General features: G+C 38.7%; 1 protein-coding gene across 1 annotated transcript in view; it reads right to left on the bottom strand.

Annotated features, from left to right (window-relative positions):
• The window catches only part of eno4 (enolase 4), a 49,463-nt gene extending 25,787 nt beyond the window's left edge, over positions 1 to 23,676 (bottom strand). Inside the window, exons 1-6 of the mRNA XM_060842452.1 lie at positions 23,295 to 23,676; positions 19,881 to 20,009; positions 10,413 to 10,603; positions 7,778 to 7,917; positions 5,177 to 5,346; positions 376 to 507 (exon numbers count right to left, since the gene is read on the bottom strand). Of these exons, the coding sequence (XP_060698435.1) occupies positions 376 to 507; positions 5,177 to 5,346; positions 7,778 to 7,917; positions 10,413 to 10,603; positions 19,881 to 20,009; positions 23,295 to 23,621 (1,089 nt within the window). The 5' untranslated portion in view covers positions 23,622 to 23,676. The remainder of the gene's footprint in view (positions 1 to 375; positions 508 to 5,176; positions 5,347 to 7,777; positions 7,918 to 10,412; positions 10,604 to 19,880; positions 20,010 to 23,294) is intronic.
• Positions 23,677 to 24,408: the final 732 nt, after the last annotated feature.

The raw sequence follows: 24,408 nt of genomic DNA, 5'->3' as shown, positions 1-24,408 counted from the left end.
AGCAATAAATGGCATCATCCCATCCATTGCATGAATCTTTTTAAAAAGTAGTAAGGAACCATTATCTCTGCAATTGTCTTATAAACAAAGAATCAGCTAATCCACCTATCCTGCCTAATGCAAGATAGAACCACTATAAAAATTAGATTAAAAATCACACAACACCAGGTTAGAGTCTAACAGGTTTATTTGGAATCACTAACTTTCAGCGTGCTGTTCCTTCATCAGGTGGTTGAGGAGCAACGCTCTGAAAACTAGTACTTCTAAGTAACCCTGAGGGACTCTAACCTGGTGTTGTGTGATTTTTAACTTTGTCCACCCCAGTCCAACACCAGCACCTCCAAGTTATAAAGATGAGAATAATGAGAGCCTTACCTGTTCATAACTGAGATCGTGCTTTGGAACTGCTATTACTTCCTTCATCAATCTTAGTTTTCCTCCAGAAGATTTCCCACAACTAAGTAAACTTACCATCGGAATTGGCATTCTCACTTCTACTGGGGGCTCCTAAAATTTTAATGTATAGTCAAGGTTTTATTTAAAAATTGGAAATGTGCAAATGCTTTTCTTGCATATAGTTCAATTTTTCTAGTTCCAGAATAACTTGCATTAAATATGGTAATTTGCCAACACATCATGTTAATGGATATCTTGCACTTTGATATCTTCACATGCCAGAACCTGTGAATTACTGACAAGAGACATAATGATCATACATTTACCTCTCAGAAAGCTTGCATAATTACAGCGTTGGTATTTATTAATAGGAAATCACAACAATGTCAATGTACTTGTTTGCCCTAGAATATTCATTAGAGATTAGGTTAGATTCCCTACAGTGTGGAAACAGGCCCTTCGACCCAACCCTCCCAAGAGTAATCCACCCAGATCCATTTCACTCTGATTGATGCATGCAATTTACCTGACCTGTACATCTTTGGATGATGGGAGGAAACAGGGGCACCCGGAGGAAACAGACTCTACAGACAGTCGCCCGAGGCTGGAATCGAACTTGGAACCCTGGTGCTGTGAGGCAGCAGTGCTAACCACTGAGCCACTGTGCCACCCAGAGTTTTACAGTTATGAAGGTTGTTTAAAACACTAGTGATATGAACTATTTCTGAGGCTCAACTGATTTGATCCGAAATAAGACTCCCTAGTATAACCAGCAGAAACTATGACAGCTATTGTAATAAACACTAGCAAAGAGACTGAAACATTTGGCATGATGCACAATGATTTTTCCCAATGATGGAAAGAATAGGAATGAGCCAACCAAGCAGAAATGGATGGAAGCAAGTTAAATACAGGAGTGTAGTCCCTTCAACCTGATAACAGTGAACAAAGCGGAACCAGAGTTTCAGAAGGGCAGAAAATGTGACAGCATTTCATTTTCATGTAACAGCCCAGATGCTGACTTACCCAACATTATCCCACCCATAACATAGTTCTTGCAGTTCCACTTTCTTCAAGCACTTCACATCTCCATTTGAACAGCCAACATTCACACCAATCTCGTCCTTTTACTCTTTTGCACCCAAGCCTTACTTTACACAAATCCTGACCTATTGCATCATTCATACAAACCATTGGGCTGAATTTTCTGCTTTCCTTGTCTGAATAGAGAGCGGAAAACGTCAGGGAGAGGCAGAGTGCAGGGGGCGGGGTGGTGAATGTGTTTGCCCTTTAGAGACCAGCATCTCATAGCCACCAGTTAAGAACCTGATCTAGCCCACTGGAAAGGAGATATTGATTCAGGAGACAGCAGTTGTTAGTACTGAGCTGCCATGAAAATCTGATTATCTTAAGATACAGGTGCCCATGTTAAAAGAGGTAATCCTCTATTTGTAAACCCTGTCTTGGGAAATCTTACTACTTTGAACTGGATCTTCATTCCCGACCACTGTGCTTTGTGAAGCATCTTGAGGCTGAAGAGTAGGCATTTAGTGCTGCTGCTGGTGTTGCTGCCAGTGTTATTCCTCCTTTTGATTTTCATCAGCGGTAGAGATTTTGCCTAATCTTTGTTTTAAATTGGGCAATCCCTGATTTTTAAATGGTAATCTCTAGTTCTAGCTTCTTCCATAAAAGGAAATTTCCACTCCACTTCTACCTTCCCCTCAGGATTTTATATTTCAATCAAGTCACCTTCTATTATTCTAAACTCCAAAAATGCAAACTTGCCTGTCCAACATTTCCCCCTCATTCCAAGTATTGATCTGTTAAGCCTTCTTTGAATTACCTTAAACACATTTACATTGTTCCTTCAGTAAGGTAGCCAGTACTGTGCACAGTACTTTAGATGCAGGCTCACCAGTGCCCTGTACACTTGAAACACCACCTCCCTACTTTTGTATTGAGTCCCCCTTCAATGATAATGTCATTTTAGCTTTCCCAATTACTTGCTGCAACTGTATTCTAACCTTGCACAAGGACACCTAGATCCCTCTGCATCTCATCATTGAAGTGTTTAAGCTGTTCCCAAGCTACAGTGAAGAGTGGGAATGAGGAAGTACAACTCCATAGGAAAGAAGTGCAAGACAGATGAAATGGCTTCCAAAATATTGGCAACCACTTGTCAAGCACTCTGAGAAGAAATGCAGAGTAGTGGCTTCTCGTGTAGTCATACCAAAGGCGTGTAGTTTCCTCGATTAAAAGCTTTCTATTCTTACAGTTTCACTTAAGATGCATTCCCCACTGTGCATTTACTTCAGTGACTCTGGCAAATTTTGCACAGTTCAGGAAATAGATCAGTTACCTGTTAAATCTACAATTTTGTTAAAACAAGCTTACTGCTTATTAGGAAGAAAACAAACCAAAGAACTGCAAATGTTGGAAATCAGAAACAAGATCAGAAACTGCTTGAAAAACTCAGCAGGTATGGACTCTGTTCAGATGGGTCCCTGCGTCCAAAACATTCATTCTCTTATTTGTTCACAGATGCTGCCAGATCTGCTAAATTTTCCAGCAATTTCTGATTTTGTTTCTAATTGCTTATTAGACTCATTCCATAAATTATCCTGAACAGTGCTTGGAGGTTCCCTGTTTGCTTTCAAACCTAGCCAGGTGATACTTGGGAAGGGTGGGGTGATGGCTGGATCATAACTTCATAGGAGCACTCAGGACTGCCTCCTCTCCCTGTAAAGGTTCTGCCATTCTCAGTACATCTAATCTGCTCAACCCACGTTATTTCAGCATCTCGCTTTCTGAGCAGCAAACTTTAAAAAAAGACCATGGAAGGCTTTGAAACTGCCATAAAACTAAATTAATATTCTTCCCTGTATTTTTTATATACTCCTGCCTCTATTGTCCATCTTTCAAGTTTTATGTTAAAATAAAACATTTCAGTATGCATCTTCAGTTACTCTTAATGCCTTTGCAATTAAGTTGAAAGATGCTGATATGAATATTTGCCAATTGAAATTCCTCACTATTATTCACAATAACCATTCTGTCACCTATTTCAAATAGGCTATATTTGCCCAAAATTAGTTTAATATCTAGTAAATATTTCAATAATTCCCAACCTTATTTAAAATAAACATTTGTATTAATGTTTAGGACTATACCTATCACTTAGATGGTTTCCGATCCAAGCTTAATTCTTTCATTATATTCCAATTATCTCACATGGTGACCTCCATCTCATGCTTAACTCCAAACACTTGCTTATTTACTTTTGTAAAGCTATTAGTTCCTGCTTTCCAAATGGCTTCAAGGAATCCCAGTTACTTTTCTTATGCTTTTCATCAACAGTTTAACTCCCTGTCTACATGTGCTTCAGAAAAGCACGTTCTTTTTAAAGTTAACTCAGAATCATAGAGTCCTACAGCATGGAAAGAGACTCTTCAGTTCAATCAGTCAATGCCGAACATAGTCACAAACTAAACTAGTCCCACCTGCCTGCTCCTGGCCCATATCCTTCCAAACCTTTTCTATTTTTGTACTTATCCAAATATCTCCAACTGTACCCACATCCACCATTTCCTCAAGAAGTTCACTCCACATACAAACCACCCTCTGTTTAAAAAAATAAGCCCCTCGTGTCTTTTTTAAATCATGTATCTGGCTTAGAAATGATAGGAACTGAGAGAAAAAGAAATACAACTGATCAATTTGATTAAGAATCAGATACAAGGTTTTATAATCTGGGCCATTTGGGACAGAAATCAGGAAACATTTCTTTACACAAAAGATGGTGGTTATGTGGAACTCTCTTCCACAAAAGCATAGATTTAGTTCAAGCAATTATTTCAAGTTGGAGACAGTTCTTTTTTGGCTGAGGGCATAAAAGGACATGAAGATAAGGCATGTGGATAGAAATAAGATTCCGATCAGCCATGATTTCACTATATGATGAAGGAAGCTCTACAATCCTATCTCTATCTCAAACAGACATTCTCAAAAGATTTCCTTAAGAATTTAAAAACATTTCTTTGCATCCTTAGATGAAATACATTAAGTAAATATAAATGAGCCTTTATATTACACATTTTTTATTTAGCAATTCCACTAACCTTAGTAACAATGTTACTGTTTTATCTTGCTCTTCTCTTTAGCTCAGTAGGCAATGTGCTATATTACTTAGTCTTACAAAACAGTATCCAATATTATTAGATTTCAGCTGTACTGAGCTTTTTTAGTCATTGAAAGTTAGTTGCAGAGAGATGACATGCTAATGACAATTCTAATACATGCTCCCTATTGCAATGCTTTATAATCTTCAGCTTGTCCTCCCTTCTGTTTTAGTAAATCACTCAGAACACCATTACTGTTTGCTTCACTTCTGTATCCCATATCATTTTGGATCAGTCTCCACAAAGGTATTCGCTTATTTCATCCTTATCCATTCAAGAATTCCACAGAAACTTAAAGATCTGTGCAGCATTGCCTTGAAACTAGCATTTGCATTGAATATTAAACAATTTTACGAAGATTTTATAATGAATCGAGTTATAAAGTATGTTCGTAACATTTCTTCAAGTCTGATGTGAAATGTTAAACCTTTAAAACCTGAGAGTGTAATATTTTCATGCAAGGGACCGTTGGCTATTTTGCTTCATGGCTCAAATGTTGCTGACTAAGTTTATATAAAGTTGCAGCTTGTATTTTTTACAATAATTATAAATAGAACAAACTTAGAAGCAGATGAGGAATAATAATTTAAAAATTCATCTACCTTCTCATGATTCAAGGCAGCAATATGTAAAAACAAAGAAGTATTCTGAAGTTTCACTGTAGCCTTAGCCACTGCCAATGATACAACACCAATGGCCACAGCACCAGGAAAAAATATTTCTGGTGGTTCGCGGGGTTTGATTGGTTTCTCTGGAGCAATACTTTTCTTGGCTGTAATATAAATACAACAAATATGACCTCTAAGACTATGTTTGATCATCCAATGGAATAGAAGATAATTTTTTCCAATTGTTTTATCAGTTAATTAATGGTAAGAGATTATCTGCATCATGATGCTCTGGGCATTTTGATGATGTGGGATAGTCTCAATGACATTTTCTTGTCCATCACTTTGTTATATTGGATAGAGGATGATAAGCCTTTTTAAGTTGACATATTTAAAGAACAACATCATTGATTTCAAGTTATTCAGTCAGTACACATTAATCAGACTTCAAAGAATAATAACTTTAATCATGCTAGTTTGGGGTAAAGGAACAACATTCTAAATAAATTGATGTTACATTCCCACTTCCACACTTGAAGACATTGAGGCCTTCCTGGAATATTCCACAAACATCAGTTATGTTCCAATATTTCACCCAATTAGCCATTCTTCTTGTGTAAGCCTTAGTGACGACTGTCAGCAGGCTATTTAACCTCAAAGCTGAAACCAATTCCTTCCTCACAAAATGCTCAGACATTCTGAATAAGGTCTACTGGAGACTGACTTGGAGCAAAACTTTAGTCAATTGTCACCTACCCCAATTCAAGTGTTGAAGTTAATTGTATCATTCTTTGCATCATGACACTTTAAATTTAAAAAATGGAAATTTCCTGCCTGTCCACATTTGAATAATTGACAATGATGATTTTTTAAAATGTAAAATAGCCTACTTTTCATTGCAGACATTTACATTGCAAATCTCTCCCTAATTCATTTGATTCTTGAACTATTGATGTGTGAACAATGAAATTAAGACACTTGTAAATACATTTTCCACGAAAATGTACTTTTTATGTGGCTTGAATCATGGTAGGTGTTAACAAGCATTGATACAATCACAGTTGATTAGAAGGGCAAGCAGAGTGATAGATCAGAAATTCAGTGGACCATCCCGAGGGCAAGTTGGCTTTAGTTTATTTTGGTTAATTAACGGTAGTGGAAAATAGACAGCCAATGACTGATTCACTAAAAATGTCACAACAATTCATTTTTTTTTGTTTTGTCAAGTGGCTTACCTGTGCGAATAAATCAAACTTCAGTGATTTTAAATGAATCAATTTAATTGATTAAATATTCATGTTTAGCTATAGAACTGCAGATTGACACAACAGTACAGTCTACAATTCTACATTAAAGACTTTCAAAGATTGTCAATCTCTTGCAGAGATTGAAAAGGTGATATGCAAGTAGTGTGAAGATATTTAAAATTGTCCACCAAGTATTTGCTAAATGCCCCTAAAAATGAAAATGTAAATATTTGAAAAGTAGGTGTCTGTAGTTCTATCTTTTGGAAATTGATTGATAAAGAACAATTAAACAGTTAAGAGAAATGGCACTGAGAACTAATGTTCATTATTTTTAATGTTAGATACTAATTTTATTATTTAACCAAATGAGTTTCTCCCTGTCCTTTCAATCTCTAACTAACTGCCAACTGCACTTTTACATAGTACTTTTTCTTTATTGCTCCTTGTTTCTAGACTATTTTCTCACAAGTTTGATAGCTGTACAAACCATTGATCATGTGCAAGTCCAGATATAAAACATAATTGCATAACATATTGTGGGTTTCAAAGTTTTTGAAAAAGGTTGCCATGGGGAAGTGGCAGAATTTTGCATACCTGAAATAGCTTATTAATTCAAGATCCCAAAAGCGTAGTTAAGTGAATGATTTTTAGTAGTTTTTGGAGGAGAAATAATTACTTTGAATATCTTTGGGGGCAGTTGCATTCTTGAAGCAGAAGCCATATGATAGAGTCAGAAAATGGGGGGTAACATAGAGTTGCAAAGGTGCTCACTCAAATGGATCTGATTGCATGAATTTCCTGTAAAGCAGAGAAAGATGGAAGTTCAACCATACCAAAAGGCTTGGAATTAAAATAGATAGGCAAGTGAGATGATATCCTAGATGCCACCTTCTAAGAACTCAATGGGCTTTTAGGTTGTATTGATAGTTTGGAGCTTTTCATAAAATTGCAGGTAATAGTTTGTTGCATCTGAGATTGATTTCACAGTCTATACTTAGTTTGTTTGTTGTGTTGGTTTCACTTGTTTGTGGTTCTCCAATATCATACTTACTCACCACCTGAGCCCACAGCTCGTTTTAAGGCTAGATTACCAGAACCATATGCAAAATCCATTCAGCAAGTGAAAAATTTAAATCCAGTACTTAATCACATTGTGAGATGCTAACTTAAATATGTTACTGAAGTGATTTGGATACACACACTTGGACATTTGAACGACATGAAATCCATTGCAACAACTGTATAAACAATGGTTGGGAATGCATTTTTATTTTTAGCATTTAAGTCAACTATTTTTAATATTAAGGTGAACTATGATTATGGAAATACTTTTCAAAATTAGACTGACCTTTAAGAGCTTTTTTTTTCTTGTCTACAACAGGAATAGGATTGGTTGAAACAGATTGTTCAGGCTCTGGTACCTCCTCTACTTCAGCGTCTTTTTTCTTTTGCTCTTCATCTTCTTCCATCTTTCTTTGAAAATATTCACTACAAACAGCAAATTCAGAATTGTCACTATGCTCAATTAGCAAATCATTACCAACATTCAATAGTAATAGGTTAAGACTAAAACCTTCAATTAGTGTCAATACATTTGTTGACTAAAGGGGCTGCAAAGTGGACTGGAATTTAATGGTTGACAGTCTACAGGGCTCCGAGAACACAAGTTAAATACTGAAGAGATTAGTTCAAACTGTTTCTGCTAGATCAAACTGTAGCATAAACACGATAAACTAATGATTGTGTTAAAACAAATGACACAATCAGACTGCATAAAAGGATGAAGTATTGATTGGGTTAAAAAGGATAATTGAGTCATGTACTAACCAGTAAGAAAAGGATACAGTAAGGATTTACACACGATTACATTAGACTGAAATAGGAAAGAAATAGTCTCACATGAAATCATAGAATCATTACACTGCTGTAGATCACATGGCCTGTCAACACTATGTTGATTCTCTGTAAAGCAATGCAGTCAGTCCCACTCTCCTACTTCATATCCATAACTTAGCAAGTCCTTCTATCTTTAGAACTGTGTCATAAAGTATGAGTTGCTTCTTTCTATTCCTTCTGTTATGGCATGCATCTGAATTTACGAGTTGGGAGCAGAAGAGGGCTGCATGGCTCTTGAACCAACTCCATCATTCAATTACAGCGTGGCTGGTCTGATTTCTTCACATTCCTGCCTAACCCTGATAAGCTTTCATCTTCATTCTTATCAAGAATTTATCTAACTCTGCCTTAACAAAATTCAAAGATACTGCTTTCATCACATTTTAAGACTGAGATTTCCACAGCCTCATGACCTTCTGAGAGGAAACATTTCTGCTCATCGCTGTTTTAAGTCCCTTATTTAGAAACAGTGAACCTTAGTTCTAAATTCTCCCACAAACTCTTTCTACATCCACCCCGTCAAGATGTTTAATGGGCTAAACTTTCCAGTGTTTTGTCAGCGTTTTTTGTCAGAGATTTATGGTGCGTCGACCACTCCTACAGATTTTTCTCCACAATCATCCACATGTCAGCTTTTTAATGATCCAACTGGCCTTGATGGCAAACAACTCAAGCAGTCATTCCTGTCATTGACGCCATGTTTAACTCCATCACGCTTCAGGTGCTGCAAGCCAGGAACTGCCCCTTTACAATGTGGTCCTGTACTTTTATCTTGAACATCATGATCGAGAAAGGTAGGTTGGCTCCTCCAGAGATCTGCAGGTGGTGAATGGGGTGATCGAACAAAGGGCAGTGCTTTTTCCTTGAGCCCAGCAAACGCCATGTCACTGGATGCACCCTGCCTGGTCAGAGATAGCAGCCCAGATCAATGAGTGTCCCAAGTTAAAAGAAATGCCAAGCAATGTCAAAAAAGGTTAATGACCTTCTGTACTCCAGAAGGCTAAGCACTACAAAATTACTCTCTGCCACCTCACCCCCACAGAGTTACTACTACTCACTGTAACACTGCCATGAAACACACCTTTTACCACGTTTCATGGGCTACAGTCTCACTACTGCATGGAGCACATCCACTTAATGGCTCTCTTGCACATCAACCTCAAGAACTACTTCTCATTTCAGCCTTCTCCACAGCCAACACACGCACTGGGGCAGCCCTATCATCTCTCCTGCACCAATTATCATCACTAATGCCTCTCACAGTCATACTCACTTCCATCAAACTCACTCCCTCTCTCAATATCATTGCAAGAAAATATATGTCTCATAGCCAGACCAAGAGTCCTAAGATGGTTAATGATGTTGATTCAGTAGCTACAAACATTATAACACTTAGAATATTTGTTGTCATGTTCAAGTTCTATTTATGTACTACTAGTATGTGTCATAGTTCGTCCTTTTCATCACTTCTGCTTCTCCTCTTCATTTTGTCATCATTGGGTCTCAAAATGCTGTACTTCTTCCCACAGACTCTGCCTCCATCTGGTTTGGTCCAGAGCGATGGTCTCCCAGGAACTGATGTCAATATTGCATTTTTTGATCACGTGCTGATGAAGTCAATGGACTCAAAACATTAACTCTGTTGCTCTTCATAAATGATGTCAGATCTGCTTTGTTTCTCTGGCACTTGGTTTTTGTTTCAGATTTTCAGCTTTTCTTGTGTTGGCTTTCAGCATATCTCTGAAGCATTTATTGTGCATTCCTCTCTTCCATCTGCCCTGACTGAGTGGTGAGAAGAGGGCCAGCTTTGCAAGCCTGGTATCTGACATCTGAAGGGCTTTTGCCCGAAACGTCAATTTTCCTGCTCCTCGGATGTTGCCTGACCTGCTGTGCTTTTCCAGCACCACTCTGATCTAAACATCTGAATTATATCACCAACCCACTGAAGTTGAAAGACAGCTGATTATAGCTTCGATGCTTGTGGATCAGCAGTCTTCCCACACAAAACATAACTTACAGGCTCTGTGCAAGAAATTTTACTAGAGAAGTTTAAAAGAACAATACATTTAGAAGAACTAAAGTTGTACCTCAGAAATTTGTCCACTTGTTTCTGATTAGATGGCAAAAGCCCTTTTAGTAGGGAATTCAATGGTCCATTAATCCATTCCAAGGCAAACTGGACACTGAGATTCTTTAGCTCAATTTCTTTATCCATGGTATCGAAGGTAGTGTAGTTAGGATCACAACAAGAATTAGACATTGTAGTAAAACAGATACTCTGAAAAGCAGATTGTGTTAGAACATATTTAATGCAGATATCTTGAGTAGTAATGTTTTAAACTTGAGATGTCAGTATATCTCCTGTAAATGAGATGTTGCCTGACTTTGGTTTTAAAAAAGGTCTAGTCATGTTTGATGCAGTACATTGTTGTATGTATGCTAATCGTCATTGAAATCCAGATTATAAACATAAAGAAAAGTTCCTAGTCACCACATTGTTTTAGATATAGAACAAAGTGAAGTAGGCGTAATTCAGCTTTCACTATTATTTGGAGTGTACAATATGAATGTGCTCAGATATGTTAAAATTCATTGAAAAACTCTGCAGGCAACTGCCATGAAATAATTATTTTTATTACTTTTGGCCAAAGTTCCATGGAATAAAGAAGTTCTGCTCTTCAATGGGCAAGTAATAAATCTGCTGCAAATTTGTTGAGCCCAAAACCAAAACAGCAGTTGCATTAAACAGCTGACATAAAGGAACGAGAGAATAAACATTCTTTGAAAGATGCTAAATCTCCAGATATTAAAAAAAATCATGATATAATAAATGAGATTACCTAACTCAAATATCTTAGTCAGATTTTACCATTTCAATATGGGAAACTCATGTTGGATAGCAGAAAATGAATGGACGGAATCATAAAATGTACCAGTCAACTTCCACTGGCCACCAGTGAAAAAGTGACAAATTATGAACCAATGTGTACTCAGGTGATGTCACATTTAGTATTTTTAAATACCTGTCTCAATTTTCCTACATTTGCCAGATTCAGTGAGGCAGGCGGACTCCAGAAGCCTGTGTAAAACATGTTAGATTAGTCTGTTCTTGGAGAAGACTTCAGTGTTGGAAATATTTTAGAAAGAGTTTAAGAGTTATTGCCAAAATGGAATGTCATAATTAGATATTATATCATGGTTAAGTATGTTTGAACACATTGTCCCTAAAAGATAAGTGACCAGTAAATTGAGCAGTATAGAAATGTCCAGGCACATTACTTTGTTTCTGTTGTGATCCAGGCCAGACCGCCTCAAAATGTTTCAAAGAGATAGTCCAGGCCCTTTCTATTTTTTCTTTTAGGCAAATGTAAAGTGGATATTCCAGGAGTGATACAGCTGGTCAAACCACTCAGCTTTAAACAAAACAGAATTTATGTAAACACTACGGATAGAACATGAACAAAAATAAAATGGAATTTAGAATAACATTGCTCATTTGATAATCCAACCAACTCTGTCACAACTTAACCAAGGAGCTGTTCCAATCCATGCAACATCCAATAAACACAACCTTTGGCAAAAAGGTAAATTCAAACACCTTATAAATAAGAATGTTTTCAGAGAGAAAGTCCAGGCAAGACCTCTGTTGAAGCATGAAATCTCTTCACTGTAGCTGCTTCTCTGGGTCCCCAGCAGTTTCTGATGCTTACTAAAACAAATCAAACTAGAAAAATCCTGAACAGGGAGAACTGGGCACTGCCCTTTCATTGTAGAACGCTTTTAAAACAAAACCTAAAGGCCTTCTTTCATTGTTGACTTGGGCAGTTGCTGTCAGCCATTTCGGCATCATTGTCTTTACAGCCCCTTTTGATAAAAAACAAGGTCAACGTAACTTTGTTAAAGGACTTTCTCAGTCAGACAATGTGCTTTTCTGCATTCAGTGTGTATCAATGAGCAGATCTTCATATGTCTGGATCCTGTGCTTTGATTTTCACACTTTTTAACAGTCCAGACATCCGTTAAGCCTTGGGAAAAAAACTTATTTTGTCAAAAGTTCATCTGTTGATTTTTTAAATAATGATCAGGTAGCCCAAAAAATTTAAAGGCTAAATTATCTTGAGCTCTGGAGGAGCTGTGATAGTTGTACAATGGATCTTATCATGAATACTTGGCTGAGCTCCAATTCCCAAAAATGGATTTAGCTCAGTGCAAGTTTATTACATAATTGTGAATTGGACCGTGAGTTTTGTTAGTTTAACAATGCTACGATCAGATAATAATTAATATATTTTTAAGAATTATTTAATTTTTTATTTGTTTTGACAGATCTGTGCACTTAAAAGGAGTGAGTTTTTTAAGACTGAGGTCTAATGGTTGTGTTTCATTGTCAGCTCTGAGTTTCTAAGATGACCAACATTTTTAATGGAGATTGAATAGATGTTTGTTCATTCATTTACTGCACAAGCATTTCAAAGGCTTTCAATGGCATTTTCTGGCTTTTGAGTTCTGTTCATTGTGATATTAGATAAGCAGGTATGCATGGAAGCAACATAGGGACATATTGAATATGGAGCTAGCATGGAAGATCTGAGGGAGTGGAGAGGGTGTGGAGGAAGTGCAGTTAGCTGTCAAGAGAACATACATTTAACAGATTTTTCAGATAAAGGATAAGTGCAATTTAGAAAATATATTTAATGTGTAACTCACACAGTTTATCTGGTCTATCTGCCTACACAATGTACCTGAAGGCAAATAATTACTAGGCTACCCATGGGAGGCATATTCAATTCAAAATCATATAGATGGACTGTGAGGCCAGGAAGGCCACTGTAAGTGCCCAAATCTCAGGGTAACAGGGAGCCCTCCAGACAGTAGATTGCACCAGTAGTGGATCTCAAGATACAGTCACTTTCTGAACTCATCAAATAAACTTTAACTAAATAATGACCACAGCTGTCTGGCCATCTATCATTATGGAGGGTGAAATCTCCACAAGGATGGCCAGGAGCTAAAGTTTCAACATTGCGAGAATGTTTGGAGGTGGGAGTGTGTGAGGTAGAACACTCAATGCACACATTTCAAAATCACAACCCCATCTTCAACTTAGCTCACCACAAAAAGTTGATTTTTTAAAAATCCATGGGGCAATGTGTGTAACACTGATAAGGCCAGCATTTGCTACATTAATTTAATGCCCCATTAGAAGGTAGGGGTGAGCAGCCTTCTTGAGCCATTGCAATCAATATATTGTAGCTGCTGTTAGCATGGAAGATTCAGGTAGTACACCTTGGTACAAGGAACATGGAAAAACAGTATAAAAAAAAGTACTATTCTAAAGGTTATGTATGAGCAGAGAGACCTGGTTTTGTCAGGTGGCAGGACAGGGACTCCAGGGGCAGAGTACAATAGCAGAAAGATTGAGATGAACTAACAAAGGACACAGGTTAGACTGAAGCACTGAGTATAATTCTAGGTGTCACACAATAAAAAAAGGATGTGACTGGATTCAAGAGAATGCAGGAAAATGGTCCAGGAATGAAGAAAGATTTGAAAAGTTGGGATTATTTTCCTTGGAGAGAAGGCAAGGAGTAGATTTAAATAATTTTCAAAATCTCAAGGGGGCTAGACAGAGTAGAAAAGCAGTAAGTATTCTGACTCAACAAAAAAGGGATTGAGAACCTGAAGATACAGATTTAAAGTGTTTTGCAAGAGAAGCAAATGTGAGGTGAGAGAAACCATCTTCCCCCAGTAAGTAGAAAGGGTTTGGAATGCACTGCGTGTAAGTATGAAGAAAGCAAAAGCTTCTACAAAACCCAAACTTATTTTGTTTCAGGGTCCACTAAGGACCCCATTTCCTCAGGAGTCCTGGAGCATGCTCCGAATGTTTGCTTAACAGATTGCGTGTGCTTCGTGTCATTTCATTTAAACATTTTAAGATATTAGCCATCCAAGTCATCTGAAGTGCACCTGAGTTTGCAGAGTGTATAAAGAGAAGTCATGGGACTTGGATGACACAAATACTAGACCACAGGACCCAGTACAAAAATAAATGTAAGTCATGTGACAACATTGGAAGTTAGATGATCTGAAAGATTATGAAGAACAGGCAGGAAAGTGTAGGCTGAGGTGAAATCTAACCCCTGACCAGCTCTTGTAGCTGCAGTGTTTCTAATGGTCAGTCCAGTTCAGTTTCAGATCAATGTAACACTCAGGATGTTGATATGGGGGAATTCAGTGAAGGAAATTCCATCAAACATCAAGGGATAATGGTTAGATTCTCTCTTGTTGGAGTTGATCATTGGTTGACACTTGTGTGATGCGAACATTATTTCCCAGTTGCCACCCTAAATCTGGATATTGTCCAGGTCTTGCTGCACACGAACAAGGACAGCTTCAGTGTCTGAGGAATCACAAATTATGCTGCACATTGTGCAGTCATCAGCTACATCCTGAATTCTGACTTTGTGATGAAGGGAAGGTCATTAATGAAGCAGATGAAGATAGTTAGACTGTGGGAGACACTACCCTGAGGAACTCCTGCACAAATATCCCAGAGCTGATATGAATGACCTCTAACAACTACATCCATTTTCCTTTTGTACCATGTACGATTTCGCCAGTGCAAACTTTTCCTTTTGATTGCCATTGACTCCAGTTTTGCTGGGACTCTTTAGTGTCACATTTGGTCAAATGCACCCTTGATGTCAAAGGCAGTTACTCACACTTCAACTCTGGAATTCAATGATTTTTGTAAGTGAGTGAACTTGATGTACTGTCAGCAGATATAGGCAACACATCTGAGGAAGGATTTGTGGCTTTGCAGTGAGTACGATGTAGGTTTACAAGAATGATACCTAGATTTCAGGGGTTAGTTTATTAGGAAAGATTATTCAAATTAAACCTGTATGATGTCATTGAATGATAGAACAGGCTCAAGGGGCTGAATAGCCTACTTATGTTTCTAAAGCTATTGACATCAGGAACTGGATGGCCTTGGCAGAACTCAAACTGAGCACTATTGAGCACATTATTGTTAAGAATTGCTGGGTGGTACTGTTAATGACACCTTCGGTCCCTTTACTGACAATGGACAGTTGACTGATGGGCTGGTAATTGGCTGGGTTCGATTTGTCCTGTGTTTTATTTACAAGACATACTGGTGGTGTTATACATCAGCTGGTTGACTATCATGGCCAGAGCTCAGAACAAAAGAAAGACATTAGCAACAACTTAATTACATAATTTTTGAGGATGGAATAATGTTTGTGCTGATTTTGTGGAAGCTTCTTGAAAGCTAGTCAGTTTCCTTGCTGTAAAATCCAAAAATACAGGGTACTAAGCAGATGGGTAACTTCCAGGCACACGCATTTGGTGCACCTTGTGATTTTAAGCTTTAATCCTTTTGTTAACAAATGTACTTAAGATTTAAATTGTATATTTAAATGTTAGTTCAAGATTAATAATTTTATTTGCCACTCTTCAGCTTTTGCTGAAATTATTCTAAATGTCCTTATGTTAAACACATACAAATTGTATGCATTCCAATGAGATGCTAAATAATCACAATATTCTTTATAGTTGCTGATGGATAATGGGTCAAATTATGTAATTTTCATATGCTTCTTGTTCACTTTGATAGTTTTTAATAAAAATGCTTCCAAAACCTCATTGTTTAGAAAGTAATTTTCTTTAAAAAATGTATCTATGAGTTTTTATCAACCAACACACAAGAGATGAAGAAGTGAAGGAGCTAAGTGTTAATTTAGAAAAAACATATGGACATTTACTAAAAGTAACAGAGATTAGACTGTTGCTTTAATGAGACTTTTCAAATAATCAAAGATATTTTAAGGAGTGGTCCAAGGAGGAATTGTTTTAACAGCAATAATGGAAATGATAAGGACATTGCAGAAAACACTGATATTTCACGTTCTTTCAAACAGACTGAGGTGCTAGCATTAAATATAAGTAAGGTCTTAAGGGGAAATGAGTTTCAGGCAGCAGATAGATTTGTAACAGCAGGATGTCATGAGGAAACTGTAAATTGTGAAATATATTTATCTGACAAAGAACTTAAAGCAGATGATTAAAATTAAGATACAGGAGCATGCAGAGATTACATAGTTTATGTATGTATTAAACCTAAACTGGCTGTTAAAATTATTCCATACTACATCAGTGGTCTCAATGGATGTTTCTGCAAGCTAGTAATATTCACCTAGGAGTGCACATTGGAATTCTGATGGAAGATCAATACCCAAAATAATAACTTCCTTTTTCCAATGTTGATGGACTTACTGACTGAAATCTTCTGCTTCTGCAATCATCAGTCTGTGATTTCCCACTTAATAGGTAGGATTTAGTTAGATGTAGAGGTCACAAGCAGAAGATCCAACCACCAAATTTCTCTGGCCTTTATTTGCAGACAATCAGATTTAAATAGATCAAACACCAACAGATGTTAATGATTTGAAGCCATTTTCAAATAAAGGCTACATCCTGAGGTGACTCAGCTATTCCAGCAGAACACAGCTGTAATTCTGATAGAAATCTAATGGCACAGGCACAAATCTGTTTATACTGAATCACTATCTTCAAAGGATGGTAGGCTGTATAACACTGAATAAGCAGGCCAGAGGTTATGCGCTAGATCTTTCTGAAGTGATCAGTTTACTCAGGAACCAAGTACAGCATGAGATATTGTTCCAGGACTTCCACTCCAATCACAATATCTGATGTTACAAGATTAATCTGCAATTGGGAGGGCAGATAGAAAAGTAGAATTAACAACACATTCAGGATCAGGACCGTATCAGATGGTTTAATGAGCTCGAAGAGTTAAATGGTTTACTCTTGCTCCCAACTGCTACTTAACTATGTTCCTATCTATCCTGCACTCCAGGCGTGGCCAATGCCATTGTAGCTGTGGGCATCTTGGGACCATATGAACAGGAGTAGGCCATTCAATCCTTCAACGCTGTTCCATCATTCAATGAAATCATGATTGGTCTGTGGCATACGTCTATATATATATATATATATATATGGTTTTGGTCCATATCTCCTAACACCTTGGTATAACAAAAATGTATCTGTCTTGGATTTAAAATCAAGCATCCACTGCCATTTGTGGATGTGAGTTCCAAACATCTACTGCCCTTGGCATGTAGAAGTGCTCCCTAATCCTCTGAGGAAGGGTCACTTGACCCAAAATATAACTCTGATTTCTCTTTACAGGTACTGTCCTATCTATTGAGCTTTTCCAGCGATCTCTATTTTTCACTTCTGAATGGTCTGTAAGACTACACTACCTGATTCTATAATTCCCAAACAGTGGAAATTGTTTATCTATATCTACTGACTTTTCCAGTTTATAACTTTAAGGTTTCAATTAGATCATCTCTTAACCTTCTAAATTACAGAGAAAATAGGCTTAATTTGTCCAATATTCCCTCATAAGTTAACCCCAGTTTTCATTCTTGAAAACCTACATTGTATTCCCTCCAAGGCTGATATGCCCTCCTAAGGTGTGGTGCCAAGATCTGCTCACAATACTCCAAGTGCACCTCTTTGTGACATTTTAAACAGGTATGCGCTTGAATCTCCAAGTCCTTTTGGACATCAACTGTATTCATTTTAGCTTCTTGTGATTTTCATACAGTCTGATCAGTTTCTCCATGATCTGTGGTTCACAGCTTCACATAGGTATCATAATCTATTGCCTGGATTCAGGAAACATTGAAAATTAAGGTCAGAAGGTCTACCTATGACCTCTATGCTATTTCCAAACCAACTAATGTCCCCACCATCAGCATAAAGCCACTCAAACCCTCCACAGCTAAACTCAGGTCTACCCAAGGGCCTTCATAACATCCATGTCAAACTATAGCACTTCAATGGCTATTCATCTAGTATACCTGCACAAAACTAATGTAGGACAAATGTAGGACTGCTTAAAAAACACATTCATAATTTTCTGGACATGCTATCACTAAAACTCAACTGAAGTAGTATTTATTAAAATCTTTCAAGTATCATTAACGGAAGATGTGTACTTGACTCAGCTTAATCCTGTGCAAATAAACATTGAGCCAAAAAGTCAAAAGTGATCACACAAAATGTTTCATGACAACACAAAGTTTTCAATCAAGCAGTTTTCTCTGAACCTGTACCTACAAAGCTAATCCACTGTAAATCTTCATAAATTCCAAAACAAATCCAGTAACCAGTACTCACTGTTGCCAATTGCTCAGTCAGCTTTCACGTTACTCCTGATATGGAGATGCTGGTGTTGGACCAGGGTGTACAAAGTTAAACATCACACAACACCAGGTTATAGTCCAACAGGTTTAATTGGAAGCACTAGCTTTCAGAGCGCTGCTCCTTCATCAGGTGGTTGTGATTCCAATTAAACCTGTTGGACTATAACCTGGTGTTGTGTGATTTGTAACCGTTACTCCTGTCTCTTTGACTCCATAACCTTGCTCACATTATGCAGCACAGTCAAATTCCTTTTGGAAGTTTTTGTACAGCATATCAATGGCTTTTCTGACACTAACTTTCTTTAATCTCACCAAAAAAACTCAAACAAATTATTCAACATAATTTGGATTTAACAAATCAATGTTGGCTTTCCTTAGTTAACTGCATTTGTGCAAGTGACTATAAATTTTGTCCCAAATTAAGCTTTCTATTAACTTCTCCACCACAATCCTGAAGCCATCTTACAGCAATGCCCTCACACTATGATGACTGACCTCCAAAATCCACAACCATCTTCAGGTACACTTTAGCCTGTGGAAAGTTTTATCCTTGATTTTCATTGACTACATTTTGTGAAGCTCCTTGATGCCACGCTCGTTAACATGCTTTCTTCATATCAAGAAAAGTCATTCCTGCCTTACCTTACATTGAGTGGACCAGTGAAGGGAAGGGAGGAAAGAAACAAACTCAGGAGCTTTTGTTCTCCATCATGCCATAATCAAAGTAGCACTGGCACAGGTATGTCTAGTGGCACTGGACATTTATACTGAAACTAATGAAGCAAGACTAAAGTAGGATTGGATCAGAAAATTGAAAGTGTTGGTTATTCTTTGTAAAGTTTACAATAGTTCTTGACCAGAATAACACAGAAGTAAAAGTGAACTAAAATGTATAGATTTTAAAATGTACATAAAATGAATGGGAAAACTAAATTTATAAAACTGAATATATGTGAAATGCAATCCTTGAAGACTACCATCACAACATTGCAGAATTATTTCGTAATTGCTCTTCAAAAGAGCATCTCACCTGTGTCAATATCCTGTCTTCTTCCTGTAATCTTGCATTTTGTAAAGAAACACCAAATTCCTTTTTGAATGTCTTAAACAAACCTAGAATCCATCATACTCTCAAGTATTTATAAAGTTAATATCATAATAATATAAAACATCACATATGTTTTTTCAATAAAAATCTTATTACAAGGCAATTATGAACATCGACAATCAAAAATAAAATGTCAATATCACAGGTAAACTAAAACATCAACATGTGACAAGATCCAGTCAAACCTTCTCCAAATTCTTAATAGTGCATAATACTTCCACTTGGACTGTTTGTTGGCCCGTTGAATCTAGTTTCTCTTTTCCAACAATCCTGCTTATTGCAGCTGGCTTTGCAAAGCTAGCAAAGTAATTTGCCTGTTAAAATAAGAAAATTACAAATTTCCATGCAGATCTAAAAGATGTGCACAATTACCAATATTACAACATAATGCAATTATCTCTCAAAGAACAAAAAAGGTTATCTTGCTACTACTTAATTTGCATTTTTACAACTTCATTAGCTGTACACTTTGTAAGAAACAGAAAATTCTTATTTCAACACCATTAACGAAGGAACTAGCAATTACAGGAACATCAGATCTAGAGCAAATGGACCTTAGTCAAATACATTTGCATTTAAAAACTGTTCTGCTGTAATAGTTAAACTGTCAGTTTACATTGGGTATACTTATTTGTAGCAATAACTACAATTTTTGCAGTTTGGTGTAGCACAAGATGTGTTTGAACAAACATTTTAAATACCAGCATTCTCCTGCTACATGGTCCTCTGCCACTGAGGAAATTACTACACATGATAAACCATACAAAGATTTGTAATTTGCCTTTTCTCAGTGACTGGGCAGAATTTTAGAGGCCTAAACATCCCGATCTATGGCAAATATGACAGAATTGCATGCAAACTCCATTGAGGCCCATCTAGACACTGGCAATAACTCATTGCATCTTTTAAGTAAGATGTGGAGGTTGAAGGGAGTTGTCTATCAAAGAAGATTATTGCATATTAGTAACCTTATTAACTGCACATTAATATGTCATGTGCCATCCTAATGCCTGCAGCAAGGAAACTGGATGCTGAAACTTCTTGAAATGGACATCAGATTGAGTACCTGATGACTTCAGATTACAGATAGTGAGGACTGATGAAAGTTTCTAACCTGAACCATTGACTCCCCTGCATCTCTCATGCTGCTTGACCTGCTGGGCATTTTCCAGCTCCACACTTAATCGATTTCAGATTGCAACAAATGCTAGAGATCACAGCTGGTCAGACAGCATCCATGGAGAGAAAGAAAGCTAACATTTCAAGTCCAGATGACTCTTCATCAGAGCTGAAGTGGTATATAGGGGACAGACTTCAGATTGCTGCTGGCTGTGAACAGCTTTCATGTTGCTGACCTCACAATAGCATCTCATAGCACTAGCCACACACATCTCTTGTGCACAGACATGGGCATCTGATCTTTGAAAAACCTTTAGAATCCTCATGGCGTCTCTCTGATCCAGTTACGGGACATATAGGAAACACCGATCTGCAGTGCAGGATACACTGATGACTAGCATTGAAATGCTGCTGTGAGGATCTTTGAACTCAGAGACTGACATCCAGCTCATAGATTTGACCAATGTTCACCTCAGAGCTTCTTTCTCAAGGGGAGGGTGGGGGGAATCCGTGTATGACCAAACTGAGCATGTTCTCTGTATTCCCAGCTGGAGGAATGGGGAAAACATTGGCAGGTGCAGAGTCGTGTAGATGGACTGGTGGAAATCCTGCTGCTGTATGTTTGCTTTATAAGCTGCTGGTACATGGGCAGCATGTGAGATTGACGTAGCTTGGTCAGTATAGTAAGTCCTTCTAGGAGAAAGTGAGGACTGCAGATGCTGGAAATCAGAGCTGAAAATGTGTTGCTGGAAAAGAGCAGCAGGTCAGGCAGCATCCAAGGAGCAGGAGAGTGAGGTTGGGGTTGGAATGGAGGGAGTCGAGAGCTACACGTTCCGAGGGTGAGAGGTTGGAGTGGGTGAGAGGGATGGAGAGTTTGAGGCGGTTAATGTCGCGGCGGCAGTTGGCTATGAAGAGATCGAGGGCAGGTAAGAGGCCTGCACGGGGTGTCTAGGTGGATGGGGTGTGTTGGAGGCGGGAGAAGGAGTCGTCAGAGGATGGGTGAGAATCCTGGTTGAAGACGTAGGCGCGGAGGCGAAGGCGGCGGAAGAATTGTTCGATATCTCGCTGCGTGTTGAACTCGTTGATCCGAGAGCATAGGGAAATGAAGGTGAGGCCTCTGCCGAGGACTGATCTTTCATCCTCAGAGAGGGGTAGTTCTGGAGGGATGATGAAAACACGGCAGGGCTGGGAGCTAGGATGTGGTGTGTGGCTGGAGCTGGGAGTGGGGGCGGGGATAGGTGTGGGGGCGGGAATCAGGGCAGGGACGGAGATTGGGGCGGGGGTAGGGTTCGGCGTGGGGACAGAGATCGGCGTGGGGGCGGGGTTAGGCCTTCCAGAAGAGGGGCTCATGCCAGAAATGTCGATTCTCCTGCTCCTTGGATGCTGCCTAACCTGCTGCGCTTTTCCAGCAACACATTTTCAGTATAGTAAGTTGCCTGTATCTTTAACTGAGGAGATGCAAAGCATATGGGATTCGTTTGACGAGTTCTCAGGAAAGAGATCTGGATGTTTAGGACCTCCTTTATACAGAGGTGGAGCCTGGAAATCACTGTCCAAAGAGCACTGACCAATTAAGGCAAACATGCCAAATGCCTTCTTCAGCACCCGATCTACCTGAAACTCCAGTTTCCCTTTTAATGTTGTTCAGGGACCTGCAGATAGTGGAGACCTTGGCATGGAAGGTTTGATTAGGCGACTCTGAAAGCGTTTGTATCTGATTGATCCAGACCTGCTAAGAGTCTTCGTGTCACCATTTGCCTAGATGGGTGCTGCTCAAACACCACTCAAGAAGCTTGACACCATCCAGGCCAAAGCAACCCACTTGATTGACACTGCATCCACTTTCTCTACTATGGATGCTCAGTAGCAACAGTACAAGACATGATTTGGAGATGTCGGTATTGGACTGCGGTGTACAAAGCTAAAACTCACACAACACCAGGTTATAGTCCAACAGGTTTATTTGGAAGCACACTAGCTTTCGGAGCGATGCTCCTTCATCAGGTGATTATCACCTGATGAAGGAGCGTCGCTCTGAAAGCTAATGTGCTTCCAATTAAACCTGTTGGACTATAACCTGGTGTTGTGTGATTTTTAACTATCTACAAGACAAGATTCCTCAGATTGCACCTTCCATTCTCATGACCCCTACCATCTAGAAGGACAAGAGCAGCAGATACATGGGAACATCATCATCTGCAAGTTCCCCTCCAAGCCACTCACTATCCTGACTTGGAAATAGATTATTTCACAGTGGTTGGGTCAAAATCCTGGAGTTCCCTCACTAATGGCATTGTGGGTCAATTACCAGCACGCAGAGTACAGATGTTCAGGGAGGCACCTTACCAGCCAGTGAACCCACATCCCACAAATGATTTTTTTAAAATCATTTTTGTCCTGTGCAGATCTGTACATTGGCCAAACAGGGATTCTGCAATTTAACTGCTCGACCCTCCCTTGCAGCACAGCTAAACACCCACCAGGTGTCCGTAAACATCGTCGGGATTGTCATAAAACATGCTGTTGAGCACTTGCTGCATTCTTTGTGGCACCAAGTTGCTCCTGTAGTACTCGGCCGCGCGCTGTTTGAGTTGGTAGAAGTCGCGAGCTTCCTCGGAGCTGCGACCGTTACTCGCAGGGGGGGCTTGGCCGGCAGACATCCCTTCACCGCTCGATCGCCCGCTTCGTCTGCTTGAACAAAGCTCCCGGTTATAAAGTGTTACCAAAATGTCGTTCAGGATGGGGGGAAGAGTTAGGCCTGCCGCTTCCTTTGCCGTTGCTAGGCAACCCGTCGGGCTTGACGTCATGGGTCTACCTGGCGAGCTGGTTCACTTGGAGCACTCATGTGGCCATCCCCCAACACTCTCCGGGCACGTTTATGATCAGGAAGCTTGTTGCCAACGTTGTGCTGTTTCTTCATCACGCAAATGAGGCGGCTCTTCTCATGCCATTGGTCAGCCTTTTCTTTCTGCGTTAACGTTTATGGTTCCCCCAGTTCACTAGCCAACACTCAACAGCAGTGTCCTGTTGCTGTGCACAAACTACCTACCGACAGAGCAACTGTGACTGTACTTCAGTGTAACTGTGTGCAACACTTGTGATGTTCTCTGCACTATGTAGGTACAGTATTTTTGTATTCCAGAAACATGCCTTTAAAACTATGTTGACTACTGCTTATTTCTTCAGATGTATATTCATGAATACCAACCTTACATATGTGACTTGTGTAATCATATACAAGTTGAACTTTTTAGAAACAGATTTGCTTTTTTGTTTGAAGATTGTGTTTCAATAAATTAAGACCTTTGGAGCTATAATGTGAATCCATATCTGTGTAGTACACAAAGTGAAAAACATCATTTTCTTTGGTGATTCTGACTAGTTTCAGAGTATTGAGATCACTTCAACTATTGGCAATTTTAAAATGAAGACACTAGTTTGTGTTTGTTTCACTTTTGCTACCTTGTAATATTCTTGACTAAAAATAAAACCTCTCGGTGAAAATTGACTCATTCCCACAAGTACCAGAAGGCAGGCATTGAGGATCTTGCCTCTTCTGTCATATCATCAGAAAAGTGGTTGGCTGTAGAATGC

The sequence above is a fragment of the Hemiscyllium ocellatum genome, chromosome 22 (genome assembly GCF_020745735.1).
Source record: "Hemiscyllium ocellatum isolate sHemOce1 chromosome 22, sHemOce1.pat.X.cur, whole genome shotgun sequence".
NCBI lineage: Eukaryota > Metazoa > Chordata > Chondrichthyes > Orectolobiformes > Hemiscylliidae > Hemiscyllium > Hemiscyllium ocellatum.
This window is presented reverse-complemented; position numbering and strand designations above follow the sequence as displayed.